The 24244-nt window shown below is 33.9% G+C and overlaps 1 protein-coding gene across 1 annotated transcript in view; it reads right to left on the minus strand.

Moving 5' to 3' along the window:
* Positions 1 to 1015: 1015 nt before the first annotated feature.
* LOC150094858 (glutamate receptor ionotropic, delta-1-like) overlaps positions 1016 to 24244 on the minus strand; it is a 76857-nt gene continuing 53628 nt past the window's right edge. The window contains exons 4-14 of the mRNA XM_090411682.1: positions 22872 to 22973; positions 20501 to 20694; positions 20246 to 20401; positions 15687 to 15854; positions 11666 to 11769; positions 11284 to 11371; positions 9736 to 9894; positions 8418 to 8562; positions 8086 to 8315; positions 1592 to 1854; positions 1016 to 1232 (exon numbers count right to left, since the gene is read on the minus strand). Of these exons, the coding sequence (XP_090267808.1) occupies positions 1016 to 1232; positions 1592 to 1854; positions 8086 to 8315; positions 8418 to 8562; positions 9736 to 9894; positions 11284 to 11371; positions 11666 to 11769; positions 15687 to 15854; positions 20246 to 20401; positions 20501 to 20694; positions 22872 to 22973 (1826 nt within the window). The remainder of the gene's footprint in view (positions 1233 to 1591; positions 1855 to 8085; positions 8316 to 8417; positions 8563 to 9735; positions 9895 to 11283; positions 11372 to 11665; positions 11770 to 15686; positions 15855 to 20245; positions 20402 to 20500; positions 20695 to 22871; positions 22974 to 24244) is intronic.

Consider the following 24244-nt stretch of genomic DNA (forward strand, 5'->3'; position numbering starts at 1 on the left):
AGTATGTACTATAGTAGAATGATTTTTTTCCGCATGGATTAGAGAAGTATGTTTTCTTCGAGTAATATCAAACTGTTTTTATAGGAGGGTTCAAGATTAATCTTATAAGAATAGTAATTACAACTGCGACTTCATAAACTGAAGGAACTATGGAAGCTCGTCTCCATAGCACGCTTTTATAAGCATCCCTACATAAAGAATGATTTGACCAGTAGCCTTTTGCAGTAAACAATCAATCAGTTGATTGATTGTTTACTACTAAAGGCTATTGGTCAGAATCACTCTTAAAGTAGGCAGCTAGCAAATCAGTACTGACACTTACCAATGAACATTTACGATTACATACTCTAACTTACACGTATTGATTATTCTTTCAGGATTTGTCATGCTTAAAAAAAACTGCGTTAAAAATATTCCCATCTATATGTGAGCTTGTCATTATTAATGAAGCAGGATAATTTAAAGAGAAACTACTAATTTTAGTGGATATTTTGAAGGAGCCAGCTTGGTACAAATTATCTTGCTAACTTGGTAAGGTTTTTGCCAAAACTTAGGAATTGTATTTGCAGTCATGGTGCCTTTTGTAACTGACAATATTGCCTTACATGACCCACTTGTGACATCTGGTGGTCATGTGAAGAACCGACGATCACATCATTTTCTTAACATATTCAATCCATCTCCTACGATTCGTTTCTTGCGCAATACCATCATCTTATTTTTTTTAAATACTCTCGTAATTATAACGCAAATGCAATCTCGTGAATATTTTTTGCGGTGTGATTACTTTTAATTGTAATGCGTTTTCTTAATTTAATCCAATATACCTTAACCCCTTTAATAAAATGTTTACTAAGTGTATACCTATTGTCCTTTAGTTTATGAGATATTTTGAAGAATACGACAACTACTCATTTGTTTATACGGTGGTGATCGAACTACTAGCCAAAATTTAAATTGCTGTTAATGCTTTTGGTACCCATAAGGAAGAAAGTCCAAAGAGTTTTTTGTGTGTTTATTTTAAAACCTTCTTTAGGATTTCTATAAAGAAGCCTAGGAGTGATAAGATGCATCCAGAAATAATTACGATAAAAGCGCCGAAAAGATGCTTCATTTGAAGAACTGTGTTTTCCGAAGCGGGTTCCGACTTTAATTGCGACGGTAATTCTTTAAGGAACAATTCAAGATTTCTCCACTTGATATCCAGTCCTGCTTCTATAATTTTCAGTATCCTAGAAGGAAAATAAAAAAAATCATTTTTAATGTAATAGTAACCAGAAAATGCATATACAGGATAAGTCATGCAGATTTTGTCCCTTCAACTTCACACTCTTGATACTCTCATACTCCCTCAGATATTTCCATTCCCACTCAAACTGCCCCTAACTATATAATAAGAAACTACCTTTTAACAATAAATCTACTTTATGTACAGGGTAGTTTAAAGTTTAGTGTTATATGTTTTACAATAATTTATCATAAAAGTAAAAAAATAATCAATTCCTGTATATCATCATTATAATGTGCTTGATTAAATATCAGAAGTTCGCCTTTCAGATAACAATGGTAAGCATTATTTCGTAATACTCACGTGATACTCAGAGCTTCTCTACATGGATGGGAATGCTGGATGTACATTCCTCCAGAAAGGGAATAAAAGTCTTCCTTTCCTATATAGAAATGTTGTCTTCCGTGATCAACAGACAGTATTGTAATTAAACCATCGCTATAAAGAAAAGCATATTTGTCTCTTAGCACTCTACTCACGCCCTCTTGCATTGAGTTTACCAGAGAACTTTCGTGATGCACTATGTGATTCCTAATAATATCCAATGCTTCGCTACCTCCAGCTTTCTACAAGAAAAAATAAAATATTTATTAAATTAAGAGTAGCATTTGAGAATGTAATCTTTCAAAATGTGGAAGACAACAACAATTTCATGCTTGGATTTGATATTCTTCTTAAACGCCTTCTGCCTTTTCAAATAATAATAGTTTAGAAAGTAACCTATAGAATTCTTTCGCTACAAATTATTTTCTAAACACTTAAATATTTCTAGAATAATAACTTCCTTGGGCCGTTCCTTATTAAAGTTTCAAATAATTTGATTTAAAAGAAATTTAAACTCATAAATTAAATATATTTTATTCCCTACTAAAGTTGAGTTAGTCAACCTCATACGGATGTAAAGAGATTTTCCTCCGGAAACTCTGGTTTTTTCATCCATCAAAACCAATAAACCAGAAAGTATTGGCGATTTATATACAAAATTACATTACAACGAATTGTAATGTTGTTTGATAAGGCAATGCCTTATTTGATCATATGTGTCTCACTATCATTTCTTTAAGAAATCATGTCATAGGAATCAGCGGGGCCATCAATACATTATCAATCAAATTCAGGACCGGTTTGCCTATTTTCAAAGATGAAAAACCCGATTTCCATAGAAAAATTCCACCTCCTTATGAGATAGGTTAACTCACCATTTTATTGATAAAGGTTCCTCTCCTCATATACGGGATTTGAACTCGGTGTTTTTCCAACCAAAGGGTTCGTCTATAACAACTGAGGCTCCAAGCATTCTGTATTCCGTGTAAACATATTTTGAAGTAGCTGTAAAGTGGAAGTTGCAAAATATGTCATGCATTCTGGGTCATATAAAAGTAAACCCTAGCTGTATATTATTATTATTATTATTATTTTATTCACATAATTGAAACACAGTCAAAACAAGAGATCATATACAGGGTGTTCGGGATAAATTTGACATATTTATAATTAATTATATTTTTCCGTAAGTTACATGTATTAACACACACTTCTCTTCATTTAAATGTTTGGACCCTTCTTCATTCATATACAAGATGTCAGAAAGGATGGATAGCTGGAACCCACCTGAATCATGGAAGAGAATAACTTGTATCATGATGATTCGTGCCCGCCATCAAAATAAGGATATTACGACTGCTGCCCAATGCTTCCTGAATACAGTAAAAACAATCAGGCATGAACTAGAGACTTGCAATGGTGACTACGAGGATGTAGCAAGAAGAAAGATCCCTAGCAGACGATCTGATTGCGTTCGTACAGCAGAATTCCTCGCAAATCTGCAGGAACAGGTGTTGAAGAACCCTGGCATTGGAATTCGGGCTTTGTTCGTGGAGTTGCTAACTGTAGTCAAGCCCTGGATAACAAGGGTAGCCAATGGTAGGCCGTATGTATGGCAGCAGGATTCGGCCCCTTGCCACACCTCTGGGAAAAGTCAAAAATGGTTGTCTGAAAATTTCTACGACTTCACCAGTCCAAATGTTTGGCCTCCAAACTCCCCAGACCTTAACCCCATGGATTATTTTGTATGGGGCGCAGTTGAAAAAGACACCAATCGCACTTCCAGTAATACAAAAGCCCAGTTAATGAATAAAATTAAAACAGTTTTTGCGGCCCTTCCCAGGGAGACTGTAGCATCAGCTTGTTCGAGGTTCCGAAGCAGAATTGAAGCTGTGATCGATGCTAATGGTGGTTATTTTGAGTAAATCTTGTTGATAGTATTGTAATTAACTCTGCCTGTAATGTTTTTTTGTCAATTCATTAAATTTAATAGATACAAAGAAGATTTTCTTTTTCCTTACGAAACTGTCAAATTTATCCCGAACACCCTGTAAATAAAAATATGACTGTTGATACTGATCAATTTAGATTATACCCAAGAATCTAAGAATAGTCCGTCAGGTAGCGTCGTAAAATATGGATTGTTCCAAATAATGCTGTCACTTCGTTCATGTTTAATTTCTTTAAATAGTTGGATAGTTTATTTGAAGTTTATTTGAATTCCACCAGGTGCACCGATAACTATTAGGATGATTTTGGTGTGTTTAAGCCACAGTCAGCCAACTTCGATTACCAGATCTCGATATTCAGTCATTTTTTCCAGTTCTTTGTTGTTGATGTTGTTATCACTTGGTATGTGATATCGATAATCCAAACCTGTTGATGTTCGATAATTGTGATGTCAGGTCTATTGCGTTCCAAATGCCGATCAGTTTGTATTCTAAAGTCCCAGTGAATGTGTTTTCCAATACTGTCAGTATTTTATGTTGCCACCAGTTATCAGAAGTAGGAAAGACATATTTTTTGCATACATGCCAATGAATTATTTTGGCCACCTGATCATGGTGTTGTTTATAGTCAGTTTGATAAAGTCTGAGCTATTTTGCTGCAGGCACTGACTGGATGCTCTACAGTCTCATCTTTCTGATCTGCATTTCTGCTTAATCCGCATAATCTGCATTTGGTGTTATTATTGATGTTCAAAATTTTTGCTTTGATTGCATTAGTTTGTAATGCCTGTTCATTAGCTGCTAGAATAAATCTTTCTGTTTCTTTTTTAATGTATCCTTATCGTTGCCATTGCCACGTTTTGTTCACGTCAATTTTGTCCTAAGTATCTCGAAGAAATTGGCCATGCAAGGGTTTATTTTTCCAACACACACATATTGGTTATTTTGTTATTCCTTTTTGTAATCGGATTTGTTTCCTGTTGCATTCAGAAGGCCCTCTTGTGTAATTGCTTGAAGCACTGGCTCAGAGCTATTGTCGATATAACTTCTTAAACTAATTTCTTCTTCTTCCACATTCTGTCTCACTTGCAGGTGACCCCGTCGACCTATTCTCCTCCGTAGGTACAAATGGTCCAGATCACTTCGTGGATGTAATGCATGATGCATAGTCATTAGTTTTTCTTCTAGTTTTGCGGTCCACTTTGTTTAGATCTTCTTTTGTCCAATCTATTATGCGAGCTGTGTATCGGATCACTGGTATTGCTCGAGAATTCATTGCACTAATTGTATTTAGCCCATTTAGTTTTGTTTTCAGAATATTTTTAACTCTTCTGATGTATTCTGATGCTGCCTATTGTTTAACTTTTGAGTAGAGGATATCATTGCCTTCTAATATTTCAAGGTATTTATTATTATTTTTATTATTATTATTATTATTATTATTATTATTATTATTATTATTATTATTATTATTATTATTATTATTATTATTATTATTATATTTTATAATATTATATTTTATAATATTATAATGTACAGTATACAGCATAATAATATTATATACATATTATTATATATTATAGATTATTATATACATGTTATATATTGTATCCAGCAACATTAAACTCACACTGGAGGAATATATAAGAAAGCTGCAAAAAAAGTCAGAATTCCTTCAAAAATAAGCCAAAATCCTTGGATAACGCATACCTTAATCGTAGATATACACAGAAAGGACACTTTATGGAAACAATTAAAGTGAAATCCAAATAACGCAGCTGTAAAAACCGAATATAAGTTAACAAGGAATCGCCTTACAACGCAGATAAGAAATAAAAAAAAAAAAAAAAGAAAGAAAGAAACTACTACAAAGACAAATTAGCCTGTGCACAAAACAACATGATACAACCCTAGCATCTGATCACCGAGATACTAGATTGTATTCCCAATACCACCACCTCTGAAACCATAAAACACACCTTCATGAATGACGCAAAATCTGTCGAACAACACTAGCAAATAACTTTAACCAATACTTTGCAGACGCCATCCAAGAACTGCATAGAAATATTCCTCCAATCACAAAACGTGATCCTCCACTTGGACCACAATCAAAACACACGTTACGGTTTCCAGCCATAAAAGAAGCAGATCTTTTCTCTGTAATACATCAAATCAAACCGAACACAGGCCCAGGAATTGATGGTATAAGACCTAAGGATATCAAGCAACGCGCAATTATCTTAGGCCCTATCCTACTAAAATTGATAAATAATATATTTAAAACAGGACAGATACCAAGTGTGTTAAAGACTGTAATAATCACATCCATAAACAAACATGGAAAATGAACTTTAATCAGCAATTCCAGACACATAGCAACACTACCAATTATCAATCATATAATGGAGTGGATCGTACTAAGGAAACCTGCACCATATACAGAGAACTTTCATATTATCTCCAAAACACAATACGGTTTTCAGAAAAATAAGGGACCAATATCTCTCCTGGAAGACTTTACGGACGAAATTAATATCGCCTTAGATAAAAACAAAATTGCCATGGTAGTATTTATTGATTTGACTAAAGCATTTGACACACTCACACATCAAACTTTATTAGAAAAGCTGAGACACGGTGGAATAGATAGGCCTCTGCACAGGTGGTTTACAAACTACCTTCAAAATAGAAAGCATATCACACGTATCGGGTCAAACCCAAGTAGAGAGCTAACAGTAATCTGTAGAATGCCACAGGAGGGTGTTCTCTCCCCCAACTCTCTTCAACATTTATATGCACGATATTGACTATCTACCTGTTAAAGGCAAGATCTTTCAATACGCAGATTACACAGCTGTAATATCCATCCATAATAACGCAAGCTTAGCCCGAACAAATATGCAGCACGACAGAATTCTGATCATTGACTAGCTCACCAAAAACTGCACACAGCTAAACTCAGATAAGACAAAATTAATTAAATTCAGAAATCCACCGACTCGACCAGTCGATAACATATGTATATAACCATCCAACATCCAATCTCCAACATCAAAAACACACAGAACACCAAAACCACAACCCCACTCAGGTTAATACAATACGATACCTTGGAATTTACTTCAATGCAGATTTGATCTGGAATAGCCACGTAAACCATCTATAGGGTGGCTATAAAATAACATTCCCTCTTTGAGGACATGTGTAGCTAAAACCAATAAACGGAATGAGACCAAATTTGATATTGAGACTTTTGAAGGCATAGGGAGATGATATCGGCGAAAAAAAAAAAAAGATTTAGTGCCAAAAGTAGCCGATAGGGGAGGGGAAATTTTGGCGCTGGCAGAGCCTAAAACAATCGGATAATTACATTAAAGTCAGATAAAATGGAATAATAACATTTCGACGGTGCAAACAACAGCTACGTCACTCATTCCAGCTGGATATGTGGCGAGTTACAACAACTTGTGAGAGACACAGAAATAAATGTAGTGATTGAATCACAGGAGATAATCTTTTGTTCATCAGAATCAGGGTCTCATGGACCACATACACTATTTTCAATGTGCCGACCTTTCTTGTGTACAACAAATTGCATCCGGTGGGCGACATGCTCTACAGTTGAGCGTAAGGAGTGAATTGGATTTTCTGTTCTCTTTCAAGACATGCAAGTTGGAAACATACACAACGCCACCAACATACACAACGGATTTCAAATACCCCCACAGCCAAAAGTCACATTGGCTGTGGAGAAAGGCCACACGAAGCTCATACATCCCAGACATGCTAAATAAACTACCTTTTGAATACAGGAACCTTAAAAAACTAAAATTGGCTGAAAAGATTCCTATTTTTCCATATAATTGACCACCTGTGGTTTCTTTTTATTGTCGAAAGGGGCAACCTTCGTTACTGTTGTGTCAACTGTTTATGACATTTGTTTCATTAGAAGTCGGGAAAAAAATAGCAATGTTAAAAAGTGAATGAATCCATTCAGCATTCCCTACTGATAGCAAAAAAGAAACTGTGAATATACTGTAATTTGTAAATTAAAATGAACTGCAGATTGAAATATAAATGATGACAAAATGCAGAAAAGAATTATGTGTATATTGATATAAAATTATTCCACAACCAATATTGTTAATATGAAAAATATCTCTCTCTCTCTTAACACATTCAATTAATCATTGTAAATATAAGGGAAAAAATTTAAATACATTGTTAGTATTATTATTTATACACACTTAAATAAGGTATTCCCATATCATTTAGTACTGAATATTTGTAGTGAATAAAAATATAATAGTAACACTTCAATTGTATATTTGTAAATAATCTGTATATGTGAAGTCGATAATAAACTTTGTCAAAAAATTATTATTATTATACATTTAGATCATTTAAATGAAATATACCAGTCACAGTGGTAATAATAGTATCCCTCCTATACTCATCATATTCATCTAACAAAACATAGTATTTCTATTAAATTTGTAATTAAAGAACGCACAAACTCACCTCAAAATAGGTGTGTGTTGCCGTGTTCTTCACTGTTCCGCATAGAATATCCCCTTTCTTTACAGCTTTTGCTAATTCTTCAATGGTTTCTATAGGTCGATCACGTACGACAACCGTCATAAAGGACAGTAGAAGATTGCAATAAGCTGATATAATCACAAACTGCGACAATAACCAGAATATAAAGAATATTTTGTAAGCTCTGTACTGGAGAATTTTATCATTCCTACCTGTAAAATATATTGATCAGCTTTAGTGCTGTTTTCTCACTATAACTTCGTTGTTAGTTAAACATCAGTATGAAAATATGCACATCATTTTGTTATTCTTACCCTGACGAAGTATGCTTGCTACTACAATCCAAATGGCTTCCCATATGTTGATCCGTGGGCCACGGTGGATTTCGAATGATGCCCACGCAATAGCATATATGCAGCAAGAAATGAAGATTGCTGATATTCCAAATAGGAGCCACAACTGAGGGAAGAAAATGCCAATTTTAACTAAGGTTTTCTTTAAAAAAAATATTCACTTTTGGCTTTTAATAACACACACACACACACACACACACACACACACACACACACACACACACACACACACACACACACACACACACACACACACACACACACACACACACACACACACACACACACACACACAGAGAGAGAGAGAGAGAGAGAGAGAGAGAGCGACGGTTACGACATTATAAACAAGCTACAATACTAAATGATTAAACTATGGCCTAAATTTCAATAATTAAACAAAACCACGATATAAAATATGACGAGAAAAAGTGAATTAAATTAACCACCGACTAAGAACTTTAACGGCAAGTGAACTGACAAACATGCACTGGTGTCTACATAACAGGACGCTGAAGCTGAAAGGTTATGTCTGATTGGTGTCCTACTGCCACGTTTGACTACGTAAAGTTCATGAAATAAAACATTTAAGCATTTTCTGTCGATTAATGAAATGTCAGAATGGAACCTAACGCATTGACATATGTTCCAGTTATATTTTTGCTTCAATTTGCCCTACGTAAACAGAGTCATACTTATACATAAGTATATGATATATGATTAGGAATACACACACAGTTTACTTAAACTTCGATATCGTATATAAATTTACATTAAATTACTAATTGTTGAGTACCGTTTTGCATTTGGCCTACAAAGCTGGCAAAAATAAATCGATTTTAAACGATTTATCAAAGCTGTCCGAAACAATGTTACTAATGCTATCGAAACTTATAGAAATCATTCACCAGTTAGTATCAAGAATTTTAGTTAAATATCTAGTATGGTGTTTTTTTTTAATCAAATTACTAAATCAGTTTATTGAGTAACTGATAACTCGATTTTAATTTGAAATGGGATATAACAAAATTCAAATAATTAATATAAGAAACCGAATAAAAGGACGTCACTGAAATCTTAATTAAATTAATATTTAATTATATTTAATTAATTTAACATAAAAATAACATGATGTTTAATTCGACTACAGTATTTTTTTTATTCTATTTTATTTTTTATCCAATGGAGCCATTGTCTTTGTAGACATGCGGTTATACGTGCAGAAATAATATTTCTAAAATCTAAGAATATACATTAATAATACATTTAAAAAAAAACTTACATTAGGAGTAAAGGGATAAGCCAACACCTCCGGTTTCAGCTCAGCTTTTGGTGCTCTAGTAACGAATACCATTTTTAAACTGTAATACGGATGAATGAAATCTGCAGCTAAATTCCGCTGAAAATTGTTAGTTAACGGAGAGGCCGAAACATCTGCTATCTAAAAATATAAGGAAAAAGTTTACTATTTTTCGAAGCGAAGTTTTAGTAATACAGCAATTCCATTTAATATCGGGAAACAAATTGAGAAATAAAATATCGTGCAAGGAATATTAATCATTACTGTATGAAAAATATCACACAAGAAATAATTATACTCATAATTATTTCTCAGATAGGAGAATAGTTATTATTATTTTAAAGTATTAACAATTATTTCGTCTTTGTATAATTAGTTTCGTGTATTTAATCTGATTGGATTGTTGCCATACAACTACGACGTCACTCTGTTCCCATGACAACGGTAAGATCTTGCATATCAAATGCTAAACTGTTCATTTCAGTCCAAATTTCTATTAAAAAGTTCAATTTAACACTTTAATAGACTTGTCAATTATATTTTATTAAATTATATTACCTGACATAATTAATTATTCTAATTTAGGTTGTATAAATTGGATTATATTGTGTATAATTCAAAATGTATTTTGAATTATATTCAAACATTCATCTAAAATGAAGTGTATCCTAAATTTTAATGGAGTTATTCAGACCTCTTATACTTATTTTAGCTTCATTAATTTCCAAATATAATTTCTTTAAAGAATACAGATATTCATTTCAGTGCCATCTATCCGTAATACCATCAACTTAAGGCTTAAAGAAACATTTGACTAACAGCAGCGTAAAATATTTTAGATACAGATTTTTCAATACTATTCCAGAGTACTGCTATCAAACGTGTGGTGTTATGTGTTAGGTTCCATTGCTTTTACAAAATTCTATTATCTTCATGTCCTTTGAATATGTACGTCTCCATTCAAATACAAATTCCGGCTGAACTATTCATTCGCCGTTATTAATAATCATAAACGGTAATAAATGTTATGAAGTGTTAAATAAATATTAATAATTGAATAAATAAATGATAAATTATTAACAAACTAATAATAAATATATCAGGTAAATCAATAAATAAATTTTTGAAGTTATATGTTGAATGAATTAACAAGTAAATGTAAAAAAAGTTATCTTGACATGTCTAATTCCTACTGATTACAGTATGATGAATGTTGAATGAATTAACAAGTAAATGTAAGAAAAAGTTATCTTGACATGTCTAATTCCTACTGATTACAAATCCCATATTATGTGGCGCCTTAACAAGTTTGAGCTGCCTGGACTAAAAATTTTCGCACCTTAATCACATTGGATTGGGCAATAATTAAATAATACATATAATTAATTATATGTATTATTTAACACATATATGGAGATCGGCACCCCTGAGCTATAGTCCATTTAACCCACAGGATAAAGAGGCTCTGTCCATATGTCATTATGAAATTCGTTAGTGAATTTAATTTAAATAACTGTAATAAACTCTGACCTGTTTGTAGACCATTCCTAAGATACCAGTATAGCTTCCGTTAAACCTTCGACCAGGTTCGTTGTCTGGAGATTTCTTCACTACAGGCCTTATTAAACATAAAAATAATAAAAAGATGCAAGTTTTCCTACACATTTGAGAAACTTAAAAAACTTGATTATGTCACAAATATATACAGTACACTGAAGAAGCTTAAGTAACTTAAATACTCTCACTTAATAAGTGTACTATATGATAAATACTTTTAACAGACTAACTGCTTTATTCAATTGTTTTTAAGAGTAGTCGTAGAACTCTTAAATACCTATACAGAGAAAACTAGGTATTTCTGAATACTCTACTCAAGATTTCGTATATTTTAAAGTTTCTATTTTGCACTTACTTGAAATTGAGTGTCTCCGCCACAGTTTTCAAAAAGTGTCCTGCTAATCCTCCCCTGATTACCAAATTTCCCTTTTTGTCTTCAACCATGTTAAAAAATGGATTCTTGAAATACAAAAAAAAATGTTATTTTAACACGATTTTAGTGTAAGGTTTATTATATTTTCTAAATAAAAAACATAGTATTCTTTATAATGATTACTGGTTGGCCAAGATGAAAAATTATTTCCAGAAAATACGATTCACCAACAGTATAGGGAGCTCACAATGTATGCGTAGTGGAGTAATCTACACCTACCAAAGTCACGTGGGAAATATGCATCAGGTATAATATATCAAGGCAAAGCATTCTTTGGTTGTTTGCTACCCTGGACGTCATGGATGAGCTGCCATCTCTGGTCGGTTTCAGTAACTTATTGAAAATATTTATTTTATTAAATATACATCTAAAACGCAGTTATTAGTTCTATTTTAACATGAAATGCGATCATTATTTTAATTTATGGCATCATTATTTAAATGCAGTTTCTATATTTTTAAAATATTTTTGCAATAAGATAAATCTTTTAATTGTTTGCATACATTTATACTTAACGTTTCATTTCTTTGTTTGCTTTAACATGCAAAGAGAGAGGTTTTCTGTGATCAGAAATGAGCGTGCTTTAAGATTTAGAATGATGTGGTATTAATCCACTTGTAGAAGTTCATTTTATAAGACTGACGATTGCGTTTCTATCTGTTGTTCAAATTTGAAACAATTTTATCAAATTTATTAAAATAAATTCTACTCACTAGTTATAAAAAAAATTCTAAAATCATTGTCATTTTCACTCAGTGTGCTTTTATTCTGAAAATTAGCAGTTCTAATTCAACTTTTAAAGTTAAAATTCAACTGTAGTTGAATTTTAAATCTTTTTAAATTTAGTATCTTTTTTACATAATCTGGAAACCCTGCTGCAGAGACCAAAAAAGAAACTTTTAAGCCATTTCAGGCTTCCAATAAGCAGTGCGCTTGTCTGCACGATGATATTCAAGTAAGAAATGAATAAATCAAACGCGGGATTCGAACCTTCAGACAAGTGGTTGAAGAGCGGATAATGTCCCACTGTGGATATGGATGTTTATGATTCTCTTTAGGTGGGAGAACATTTCTTTTTTCCACTATCAGACCATCCCATACTTATTGGAGATTAGAGACTGTAAAAAAATTAAAAAAATAATAACAATAGAATAATTGAAATTCATATATATATAATGGCAAATGTGATGTTTTCTACTCATTACGCTGTTTAATTTTTGACGCTTAGTTAAAACTTGATGTTCGAACCGTATGAACTTTTAGATAAAGCCATTTTGAGTTCTAATCTAGTTGCCAAACAGAACATTTTCTAACCCATTCTCCGACCGATTCCCGTAGCGGTCGAAGAATGGAACGGGCAAGCTTCTTTCCCGAATCAATAATAGATTAATTAAACAACAATGGTCCAAGGACCCGTCCTTGGAACACATCACTGCTGAACTTAAATCTGACAGATGCACATTCCCGCATATCACTTTCTGATGACAGTCCTTCAGCCACCCAATTTTCCAAGCCAACAGTCGATTTTTCAATCCCATATTCTCTAGCTTATGCAACAATTTTTCATGTGGTATTCCATCAAACCCTTAGCAAAGTCCAATGGTATCATAGTATATCCATTCCCTTTATTCAACTCAGCCGTAACATTATTATAAAATACGAGCAAATTGCTTAGACATGCTTCCTTTTACTAAACACATGTTGTTCCTTGCAAATTGTATCTTGTTTGTCCACCTATTTCTGTATACGTATGTTCTTACCAACTCCTCTAAAAAAACTTTACAATTACTCCAGAAATACTGATAAGTCAATAGTTATACAATTCTTTGCACCACCCGTATGCAATGGGATTTTCATACATTCTTGCTGTTCCTGTGAGATCGTTCCTGAGCTGACTCAAATTATGCAAATATGTCAAGGGCCTAGCCAGTTTTCGGCTGACCATTTCTTTAGCATACGTGCTGATATACCATTAATCCCAATTGGCTAATTCATATCCAATTTATGCAACACTCTAAAACCTCATTTTCATGCATCTCTATAGGGAATAAAAAAATTGCTAGCGGATTTTTTTTAGATATTTAATGGTGTTTTCATATATCTGAGCGCTAGATATCATATTATATACAACATCTTAGTATCCTCCAAAACTAGTTAATATTCTCTAAAAATAAAAATACATAAATAATATAAAATAAAATTCCTCAGTTTCTGCTTAACTATCTCGAGAAGTGATTTTCTGTTCCCCAAATTCTTCCGAGGATAATACGTAACAAAAATTCCTTAAAATTATCATCAGCGTTCAGAATACTGTTGTGTTGGAAATATTTAATCCAGTAGCAATTAGAACTTCCTGATATCTCTTTTAAGAATTCTTTCCCAGGGCGGTCACCTAATAAATGTTTATCTACCCTTTTTCAAAAATACCAAACATCAGTTGCATATCAACAAAACTCAGAAAGAAAGGTGAATTTCGTGGCGGTAGTAGGGGGATACATCATAGTTTTGTTGGTAGAGGAATCAAAAACTTATAGCACATATTTAGAATCATTTCCTTGACCGGTATCACCTATGATGAGGATATTTCTAGATGCCTATACAGAACTTGTTTTCTTCTTCATGTCATGTCTGGAAATATGCCTTTAGAAATCATGATATGAAGGAATGCAAAGGCGATTTTCTTCAGAAATACTTTCATTCATATTTACATCCATTTCAATATAGATTTAACTAAGATAATCGATTTAAAAAAGAAACTTATGTTCTCGGTGTTAGCCACTAAATCCTGCCCTTGGCAAGATTTAGCTCGGAAGGCTGTGTTATGAAGCGACGAGTCGTGCTACACCCCCTAAAGAGCAGATGGACGGGAATAAGTATAGCGGATACCTGGATAAATTCAACTATGAAATTCTGAGATGGTGGTGTGATGGTATGATCCTCTTTATCCTAATTTATCCACGGACCTCTGTTTGTGGTGCCACAACATTAAACTGCGAGAGATATTTGAATATTCTGGACAATGCTATGTTTCCTACTCTGCGGCATTTCTGCAGAAATGACCAGTTTTGCTTTCAGCGAATTAATACACCGTGTCACAAGTCTGCTTCTATAATTGCGTGGTTTGTGAACACGAACGTTCCCACAGTTGACTGGCCTCCACAGAATCTTGATCTCAACCCTATTGGACATCTATGGGATGACTGGAGCAGGTGAAGAGACATCTGCCTCACAACAGTCTCCATTACATGCCTTCAGGCACAATGTATTCCCTATAAGATTGCTACAGTCATCTCAGCGAAATGAGGTCGGTCCTTCATCTTGTTAAGTTGAGCGCCAAGGCTGTTTTTGATTCACGCTACAGTGTCCGTTGACTTCTTTCTAAGCAGTGTATATTAAATTTTGCTGTTCTTTGATTTTTGCGTTTCCTTTATATTTCTGTATGTGTTACACGGCGATATATCAACATAGGGAGAATGCATTGGTGTAACTCATTTTCAGGCATAGCAGTAATTGATTTTTTTGTGGAATATTAAAAGATTTCTCATTGATAATGCAATTATTTTGTATTAAGCAATCAGTATTACATCGCTAAAACTAACCTTAGAAGATATACAGGAACGTTTTCTGCCGACATGTTTTCAATCGGTTTCATAATTAAACGGTCATTTAGAGTTTTTTTTTTATTTGCTGGAGAACAAATAACTCTAGAGTTTTACACACATCTCACTAAATCAGCCTTAGAACTCATATTGATAGAGAGTAACACAACTGTGTTGGTTTGAGTTCACAAGAAGGCTGTGTAAATCAGTTATTTATGTTAAATATTTTTAATGTTCGAGTCTTTTATACGTCGTAAGAAACTGTTGTCCTTAAGATATAAAGTGCATTAATTTTTAACTTAATTGTGTGTTTTTTAAGAAAAAAAGGGTTTTTCGTTTATTACCTTTTTAGCAGATATGACTGCCTGCACACCTCCTAAGTTTCGACAATTTGGTGGGTCTTTCGCATGAGTTTCCGCCAACGGTTTTGTGCTATATACGTTTGAATCTAGAAGTGATGCGGATCCAAAATAAGGTCTTCTGTATTGATGCACTTCGTATTGGAAAGAATTCTGGAATAAAACGATTTATAATTTTTCGAATATAAAGTGAAATGCTGGTAACCACTTTAAGTAGATGTTATTCTTTTTCTATTTTACTGTAGTTGTATTTGAAGCTGTTCTTTCATTTGTTGCATTGTTGGCAGAGTGCGTGCTTGCTGCATCACGTGAACGCCAGTACATGATTACAGCTGAATGACTATCTGGGAGGTTGTAGCTTAAGTTGTTATTTAGATGAACAGGACTGAAGATGATTTCTCTCGATTCCACAATTTTTCTCTCTATTTCGTCACTGCAACGGAAGATGTTTGTAGATTTTTCCCAGCAGACTTTGTGACTTTGGTTATCATCATTAGGATTAGCCGAGAAAAGGATATGACTTGATAATGCACTTGCTCGCTGTCTCTTGTAAGTAATGTCTCTCATGTGTTCTTCCATACGCATTTCGACAGATTTGTCTGTCTGCCCGAAATAAGGAATATCGCAATCACATAATATTTTATATACGCCAGGGTATTTGAGTTGATGATGACAAGGTTTTGGGTGGCTAATTAAGGAACGGATCTTTGGAAATGGAGTGAACAAGGTTCTGATATTGTATTTTTTTTAGAACTTTTGCTAATTTATGTGAAACAGTACTTATGTAAGGAATAGATATATTGCTTTTGAATCTATTTGTTTCTTCTGAGTGATGTCTAGGAGGATTAAGAAGGAATTTGTTAATGATTTTCTTGGAATATCCATTAACTTTGAAAGAAGTTTTCAGATGGTTTATTTCTGTAAGCAGTTCATTTGGATCATCAAGAAGAGAACGGGCTCTATGTCCCAAGGTGGAAATTATTCCAAGCTTATGAGGAGGGAAATGATGGGACTGACTGTGCAGATATCTGTTGGTATGTGTGGGTTTTCTATATATCGATATTTTTAGTTTACCAGAAGAGCGAGTCAGTTTGACATCAAGAAAAGGCAAGGAATTATCCGTTTCAAGCTCAGCAGTAAACTTAATACTTTGATGTCGGCTATTGAGATGTTCGAGGAAAACCATAAGGGATTCATGTCCATGGCTCCAAACAATGAAGACATCATCCACATAACGTTTCCAAACTTTAGGTGTTAAAATAAAGGAAGAGATAGCCTTGGTTTCAAAATCTTCTAAGTAAATATTTGCAAATACCGGAGATAAAGGGTTACCCATAGCCAGTCCATGATTTTGTTTGTATATATTATCTTGAAATTTGAAGTAACCGGATCTGATGCAATGTGTAAGCAAGGCTAACATTTTTTGGATAGCTTGTCCTTGAGTAATGTTAGGACTTCATCTGTTGGGACATTAGTGAACAAAGAAGTTATGTCCAAGCTAGCCATGATGTCATTTTCATCAACTGTAATATCCTTGATGTATGTAACAAATTCTGTAGTGTTCTTGATAAAGGATGGTGATTTCCCTGAAAAACATTTGAGGTATTTGGCAAGGTATTTTGAAAGATTGTATGTAGGAGAATCGATACCTTCTACAATTGGGCGTAATGGGGGTGTTCTCTTTATGGATTTTAGGAACACCATATATGCGAGGAATTAACGGATGGAGAGAGCGTAGAGATAAACGGACGTTTCGGGATAATTCAGTTGTTGTTTTTAATAAGTTGTTTGTACGATTTTGAAGTTCACGAGTTGGATCTCTCTCAAGTATTGAGCAGGTATCATTATGTAGTAATTCAATCATTTTATTCTTGTAATCTTCGGAGTTCAGGATGAATGTTGCATTTCCTTTATCTGCAGGGAGGATGATTATATCTCTGTTGTTTTTTAAACTTTTAATAGCTTTGCGTTCAGTTGAAGTAATGTAGTCTGCAGGTTGATGAACATTGATCAAATGATCAATGTTCATTTGATCCAAATGAACTGCTTACAGAAATAAACCATCTGAAAACTTCTTTCGAAGTTAATGGATATTCCAAGAAAATCATTAACAAATTAAGCTACAACCTCCCAGATAGTCATTCAGCTGTAATCATGTACTGGCGTTCACGTGATGCAGCAAGCACGCACTCTGCCAACAATGCAACAAATGAAAGAACAGCTTCAAATACAACTACGTTTTCATGCTAATTATGTATAAAGACTGTCTATGTTGTTCATAGTCTTTTAACCCTCAATGTTTAGTGTTTTTTCTTTTATAATGTAACCTGAAGAAGGCTGTTACAGGCCGAAACCAGTAGTGTGTTTATATTAAAACCTTTTTAATTAAATCTCGGTTCTAGTCATTCAATAATTTTTTTCATAAAACTATGTATGTTAACCGAGTCAATGATCATTCTGCTCTCTCTATATATATACAGTATAATATAAAGTGTAACTGACAGAACTGAATCTTGTCTGAATATAGAAAAATTACGAGGGAAATACTAAAACTCGGATTTTATCGTTAAAACTTTTTCTTACGAACATATTTTATATTAAACTATTTAAAGTACAAAGATAGATGATTCGATGGAGAATTTCGGAAAGAGTTTTCCGAGAAACCGAAATATACAAGACATTCCTGCTTAACATAGACAAAATGTGAAAGTCGTGTAATGTATAAAATTTCTTTCAAAAGCGCAGTTTTTTTTTTTTTTTCATCATTCTGCTATCCTCCGTAGATCAATGGATGTAAACTGGCCTTTTGGTTGAAAACCAGGGTTTGCATCTTGTTTAGGCCACAGGAAACTTTTTCGGGTTAGTTAGCTAACTGACCATAATCAAATGGTCAGTTAGCTGGACTCATTGTAGTGCAGAGTTATTCCTCTGTGAAGATGGTTAACATTGCAACAATAAACAGCTCCTACTAGCAAATTATCAGCGTGTACCTGCTAATATTTTTCCACGGGATATAAACCTCTGTCATTTTGTATGAATGCAAGAAAAAAGTTCCATCTGCGGCATCTGGTGTGGAATTTTTTGACTGGTAAACATATTAATATACCTTCAAACAAACTATAATAATTCATTTTAAATAGATAATTTATAAACGTTTATATTAGAATTGAATTAACGACTGTATACGAAGGTGGTCTGAAAAGTTCTCGGCATAACAATGAAAAAAAGAATTTAACTTCAAAATTATTTTTATTTTTCAACATAATCTCCCTTAAAACTAATACGTTTATTCCTGGGATGATCCAGCGCCATTATCCCGTCCCTGTAGTGGTTCTCAGTAATATCTGCAACATACCCCAAAATACAGCTGTAATCACCTCTTATTTCGAAGAAAGACGCTGTCCAGGGAGGAAGCGTCTTAGTTTTGGGAAGAGATAGAAGTCAGAGGGAGCCAAATATGCGGAATAGGGCGGATGTTCCAACAATTCACAGTGCAGATCCCTTAATTATCCTAATGCCAAACCGCCTTTGGGGGCAGGTGCATTGTCCTGATGAAAGATGTTTTTTTACTTCGGCAAACCTTGTCTTTTCTCACGAATGTTTTCGTCTAGTCTGGTTAAAAGATCGGGATAATATTCCCCAATTATTGTTTTACTCTTTTCAATATGATAAATTAACAAAATGCCTTTAGTATCCCAAAACACCGATGACAAGACCTTTTCTGCTGATAGAACCGACTTTTTCTTCTTTGGCGCTGAACAACCGGCTTCTGTTCACTGTTTTGACTGCTGTTTGGATTCTGGTGTTTAATGGTGAATCCACGTCTCATCCATAGTAATACATCGACGCACGAAATCAGTTTTATTCTTGTTAAAACCCACCAAGCACTGATCAGAGAATTTCATGCGAGTGCATTTTTAATCTGCTATGACCAAGCGCGGCGCCCATCTTGAGCAAAGCTTTTTCATTTGCAATTCTTCATGCAAAAAATATATCCTGCACGTTCTTTGAAATGCCTATAGTCTCAGAAATTTCACGGAAGTTGACTCTCCGGTTATCCAATATCATATCGTGCACTTGATCAATGATTTCTGGTGTTGTTACACTTTTTGGATGTCCTTCACGTGGATCACCTTCAAGGCTGGTACGGCACGTTTAAACTCGGCAGCTCATTTCTTAATTGTCGAAAACGAAGGACAAGAATGCCCATAAACGATAGTGTACTTCGAATGAATTTCTTTTGGCGTTAAATTTTCTTTTACAAAGAATTTTATAACCGAAGGATACTCAATTTTATCCATTTCAAGGGATACAACAACATATTTGCTTCAGACAGCTGCATAAAACAAACTCCTTGATAGAATGACTTGCAATTTCACATGGATGCTTATGATACATGTACCAACTTAGAAAAAAAAATCTTGACGATAGTGTTCCCATCTATATTCGAGGCCAAGAACTTTTTAGACCACACTCGTACTTCACAACCTGAATAAAATTCCTCTGACTTATTATTCTTTGAAATCAATAAAAGTATACCATACATTGGGCAACTTGACGTGGCTTAGCTTTGGACCAATGAAAACAGCATCAAAAACTCCGGGCAATGATTTGGAAAATACTTGTGTTACAGACGATTCACTTATCGGATGATCTACCAATATAAACCATTTATAAGTGAACTTTGCCCTAGGATGGATCTGAAAGAGAAATAAAAAGAAAATTGTACAGTGAACCATGCTTAGAAATGACAGTTTTTAAGAAATTCACAGCAATGACAGCTTCACACGCATACAAACCTTTTGTAAACTGTTTAAAGCATGACTAGCATTCCCAGTATTGTAAATTATGTTCGATTTAATATCAATACGAACTCCAAAATTTGAAAAAGGATCATTTAGGAGGTTAAGATATTCTATGCCTTTATCTTCTTCGAATGCTTTCATAGAAAATTCTCTTGAGGCATTACATCGACGCATTTCAGGCCAACCAACTAAAATTGGAATACGAAACACAATCTTTCAGCGTAACGTATAAAATATTAAAAGCATAATGATGTTTTTAATAATATGATTTTTCAAAAAGTAAATATGAAAGAAAAATTAAACACAACATAAATTCCAAGAAACTTAGTAGTGCTTAAAGTCATTTAATGTTAATTATTACGTCGAGATCTTTATTCATGACCGTTTCTTTTGTATTGGAATCTTATGGGCGATGATTATATCTGTAATACTCTTTACAACAATTTTTGCCCTTCTTCACGTGACAACTATTCAAATACCACATGATATTAATATACTGTTGACATGCACTCTAGAATCACGTGAAACCTGCTTGTATCATCACTGGTGTAAGCTGACTTTAAATAATTTTAAGGATAACGCTATGTCTCCTTAAATGTAGTGTTAAAATACAACGTGAAAACTAATAGACACGTTCACGAATATTTTTTCTTTTTTTCTTGCTCAGAAGGTTAGCTACATCTCCAGTACCTTCAAGGATAGCAATATGAATCATCATCGTTCAAACGAGTCTTTACGATGTCAGGTAGTCCAGGAGAAGGTGGAAAATTTGTTTTACCAGCTACAAGAAGAGCTGAGGAAGTCACCCGGATGATACCTCAATCAGAACAGACCGCAACCTCGCCAAACAGCAACGGAACCACAGTAGCCTTATACGAAAGCCAATTGTGTCTTGAGGCTACTGCAGCAACAGAAGAAAGTACAAATAATTTATACAAATATAAATTATTTGTATCCACTTAACAATACGAATCTACACAACTGATGCCATGAGCTTGTGACTCCTTGAATATTTGCATGCCACGTAAGGCATCCAAATAATTTTGTCCACATAGTATACGTTATATCGCAAAAAATGTTTGGATATCTCCATGCTTTTATAAATATAGAGATGGTTGAGTAGTTCGTTGTTTTTCACTCGCAGTTCAGCAGGTACTGTATAAAGAAAAGGGATTCGATGCTAATTCACTGTAATTGAACAACATAATGGAAGTGGAGAGTGAATCAGAATACCATCAAAGCGTAATCATAGGCTACCATGTTAATAAACAATCACCCCATAGCAAATTCTTCTATTGAAGGGATCTGGATATTCATAACTGTGTCCGTTTGTGGCAGAACATTACATCCTGAGTTTCATAAGATCGTTTTCATTAAAGTGATGGAGCAGAGAAATTGAAGCACACGAAAAAAAAAATACAACACTGGCAACCGAGTTGAAGGAATTCCCTTCAGCTGTGAAGAGCATATCAAGCTGTTTTCGTAGAATAAATAGAGATGATTTGGGATTCATTGGACCATTTTGACTTCTTTTGTTTGTTTGTTTGAGGTGAAGTAAAATTCTGGCAGTAGTCAATCCTTCATTTCGGTTATTTAATGCACGTGTAGAGGTAAGATTTCGTTTTCAGAAGGCTCGTCAATAAATTTTTTAATTACAATTTAGACCGTTTTATAAGCATTCTTATACAACTTGAAACTGCTTCGATGTAAGAAAACCAAAAGCAAACCTACAACCTGAGACGGAATTATAACGATAAGACTCCAACATAGGAGGTGGCAGCTGAAAAGTTCTGATAGTTTACCTAAAACAAAAATGATGGTTTGTGCAATAAGGGAAAGCCTTTTTTTTTTCAGAGGATTTCAAGTGATGGAGCAGTGTTGTGTAAAAGTGCATAACACTTCCTTGGAAATATGTAGAATAATGTGTAAGTTATGTGGTTCTACCTCATTTCCTCATGGTGATTATCAAAACTTTTCACCCTCCCCTTGTAAATGCTCCTAAATGGATCAGATAATATCAATTGGATCACTTCCACCTTCGTAGCCAACTATTATCAACGTATGTGTTAACGACAAGACAGTTTCTTTGTTTTGCAAAAGGAGGCAGTCAGTTTTTTGAGTTAAAAAACGATGCATCGTATTGACTGACAATTGCACCTTCAGTTTTTCAACTTAAGTTTTTACAAAGGTCCGTCAACAGGATTTGTATTCCTGTCTTTTCAGTTAACTGAAATCTTTATCATTGACTGGGAACTGTGAGTATTTGGAATAGCATTTATTATTATTATTGTAAAAGGTCTATGCGTATTTCGAAAAATAGTAATAATTTCGATAGAGTTAATCTGAAGCAAATTTAATATCTTACCTGACACATTCGATGTGTATAAATAAATCAAGTCATTTTTATATTCTTCATTTTCACAGTTGATTTGATAGCCAATGTCTTCTATGGCACGAATTTTCCAATCTAATGGATTAAAGCATTAAATAATTTCTGTTAAAAAAATGACATGGATGGATAAATGTCTAAACAGGCAGAAATAAAAACAGGTATTCATTAACTGGATTGACTACGTAAATCATTGCAATAATCACTTTAAGTTAATCATTTTCGACGATATCCTTCGACTGAAAAGACCTGGTTTCAACTTCCGTCTACGACGCGAAGAATTGCTGTGGATTACAGTTATCTCGGATTTGTGACTTCGTGATTTTGTTTAGTATTGTAACATCTTCAGTTTTTCTTAATGTTATCACCTCAGCGTTTCGTAATTTTTTCAAATTTTTGTAACTGCTGCACGCGTTTCTGCTGTATAAGTTATAATTGGTCTGATTACGATGTTGTCGATTCTTATATTTGTTTCTTTACGTGTGTCATTCTTAAAACTTTTACGCCTGAATATTTTACATTTCTTGTCGAGAATCATCTACTCCAGATGCCGTTCTACATCTTTGGTTTTTGATGGCTTTTAATACCTGAAGTATGGACAGGATTCCTTTCTGGTTTCTACCATGGTGTTCCTTTATGATTTCTACTAAGGTGCTGTTGCTGCTTGCTTAATTTACCAGTCTTTTAAAGTCATTACTCATCTGGAATATTTATCTTCAATTTTCATGTGACCTTTCTCGTCTCTGATTACCTTTACATTACCCTTTCCTCTATTTCTAAGAATTTTCAATACCCTCAAGAATATCAAGAATATTTTGCCACCTTCCTGACATTTCATTTCTATGAAACCACTGATTCTAAAGTTTTGGTGACGTCTGAGCAGCCCCGTCTTTATTGGAAACCATTATTAATGTGCCTAGCAATCGCGAGTGTTCTCCGTTAGATCTAATTGTTTTATAGGAAATATTAAATGCACTACAGATTTACAGACATCCATATGTGTGAGACTATATATCACCTTCACACGAAAAGTCCTTACAAAGATGCCTCGTATCCTTGAAGAGTTCAACTGAAGGTCTTTCGACTGCGATAATGTCGCACCACTTTGATAATTACAAAAGTGATATGATTAATTCAACTGACTACCACTAAGAAAGGGATTCAGTAGTTTAAAAGAGTATTTCGTAAGCCCAAGTTAATCTTTTTTTTTTTTTTTTTGAGATCAGTTGAGCGCACGCGCGTGTCTGTGTATGTGTCAGAAAATATAAGTGCTGACGCATTTCAATATATGATTTGCTTTATTATTTTATATTTAAATTCTTTTATAATTATCATTCAGGAACTCTGTT

This window comes from Typopeltis vanoorti, chromosome 21, assembly GCF_054136105.1.
Source record: "Typopeltis vanoorti isolate ZY-2024b chromosome 21, IOZ_Tvanoo_1.0, whole genome shotgun sequence".
NCBI lineage: Eukaryota > Metazoa > Arthropoda > Arachnida > Uropygi > Thelyphonidae > Typopeltis > Typopeltis vanoorti.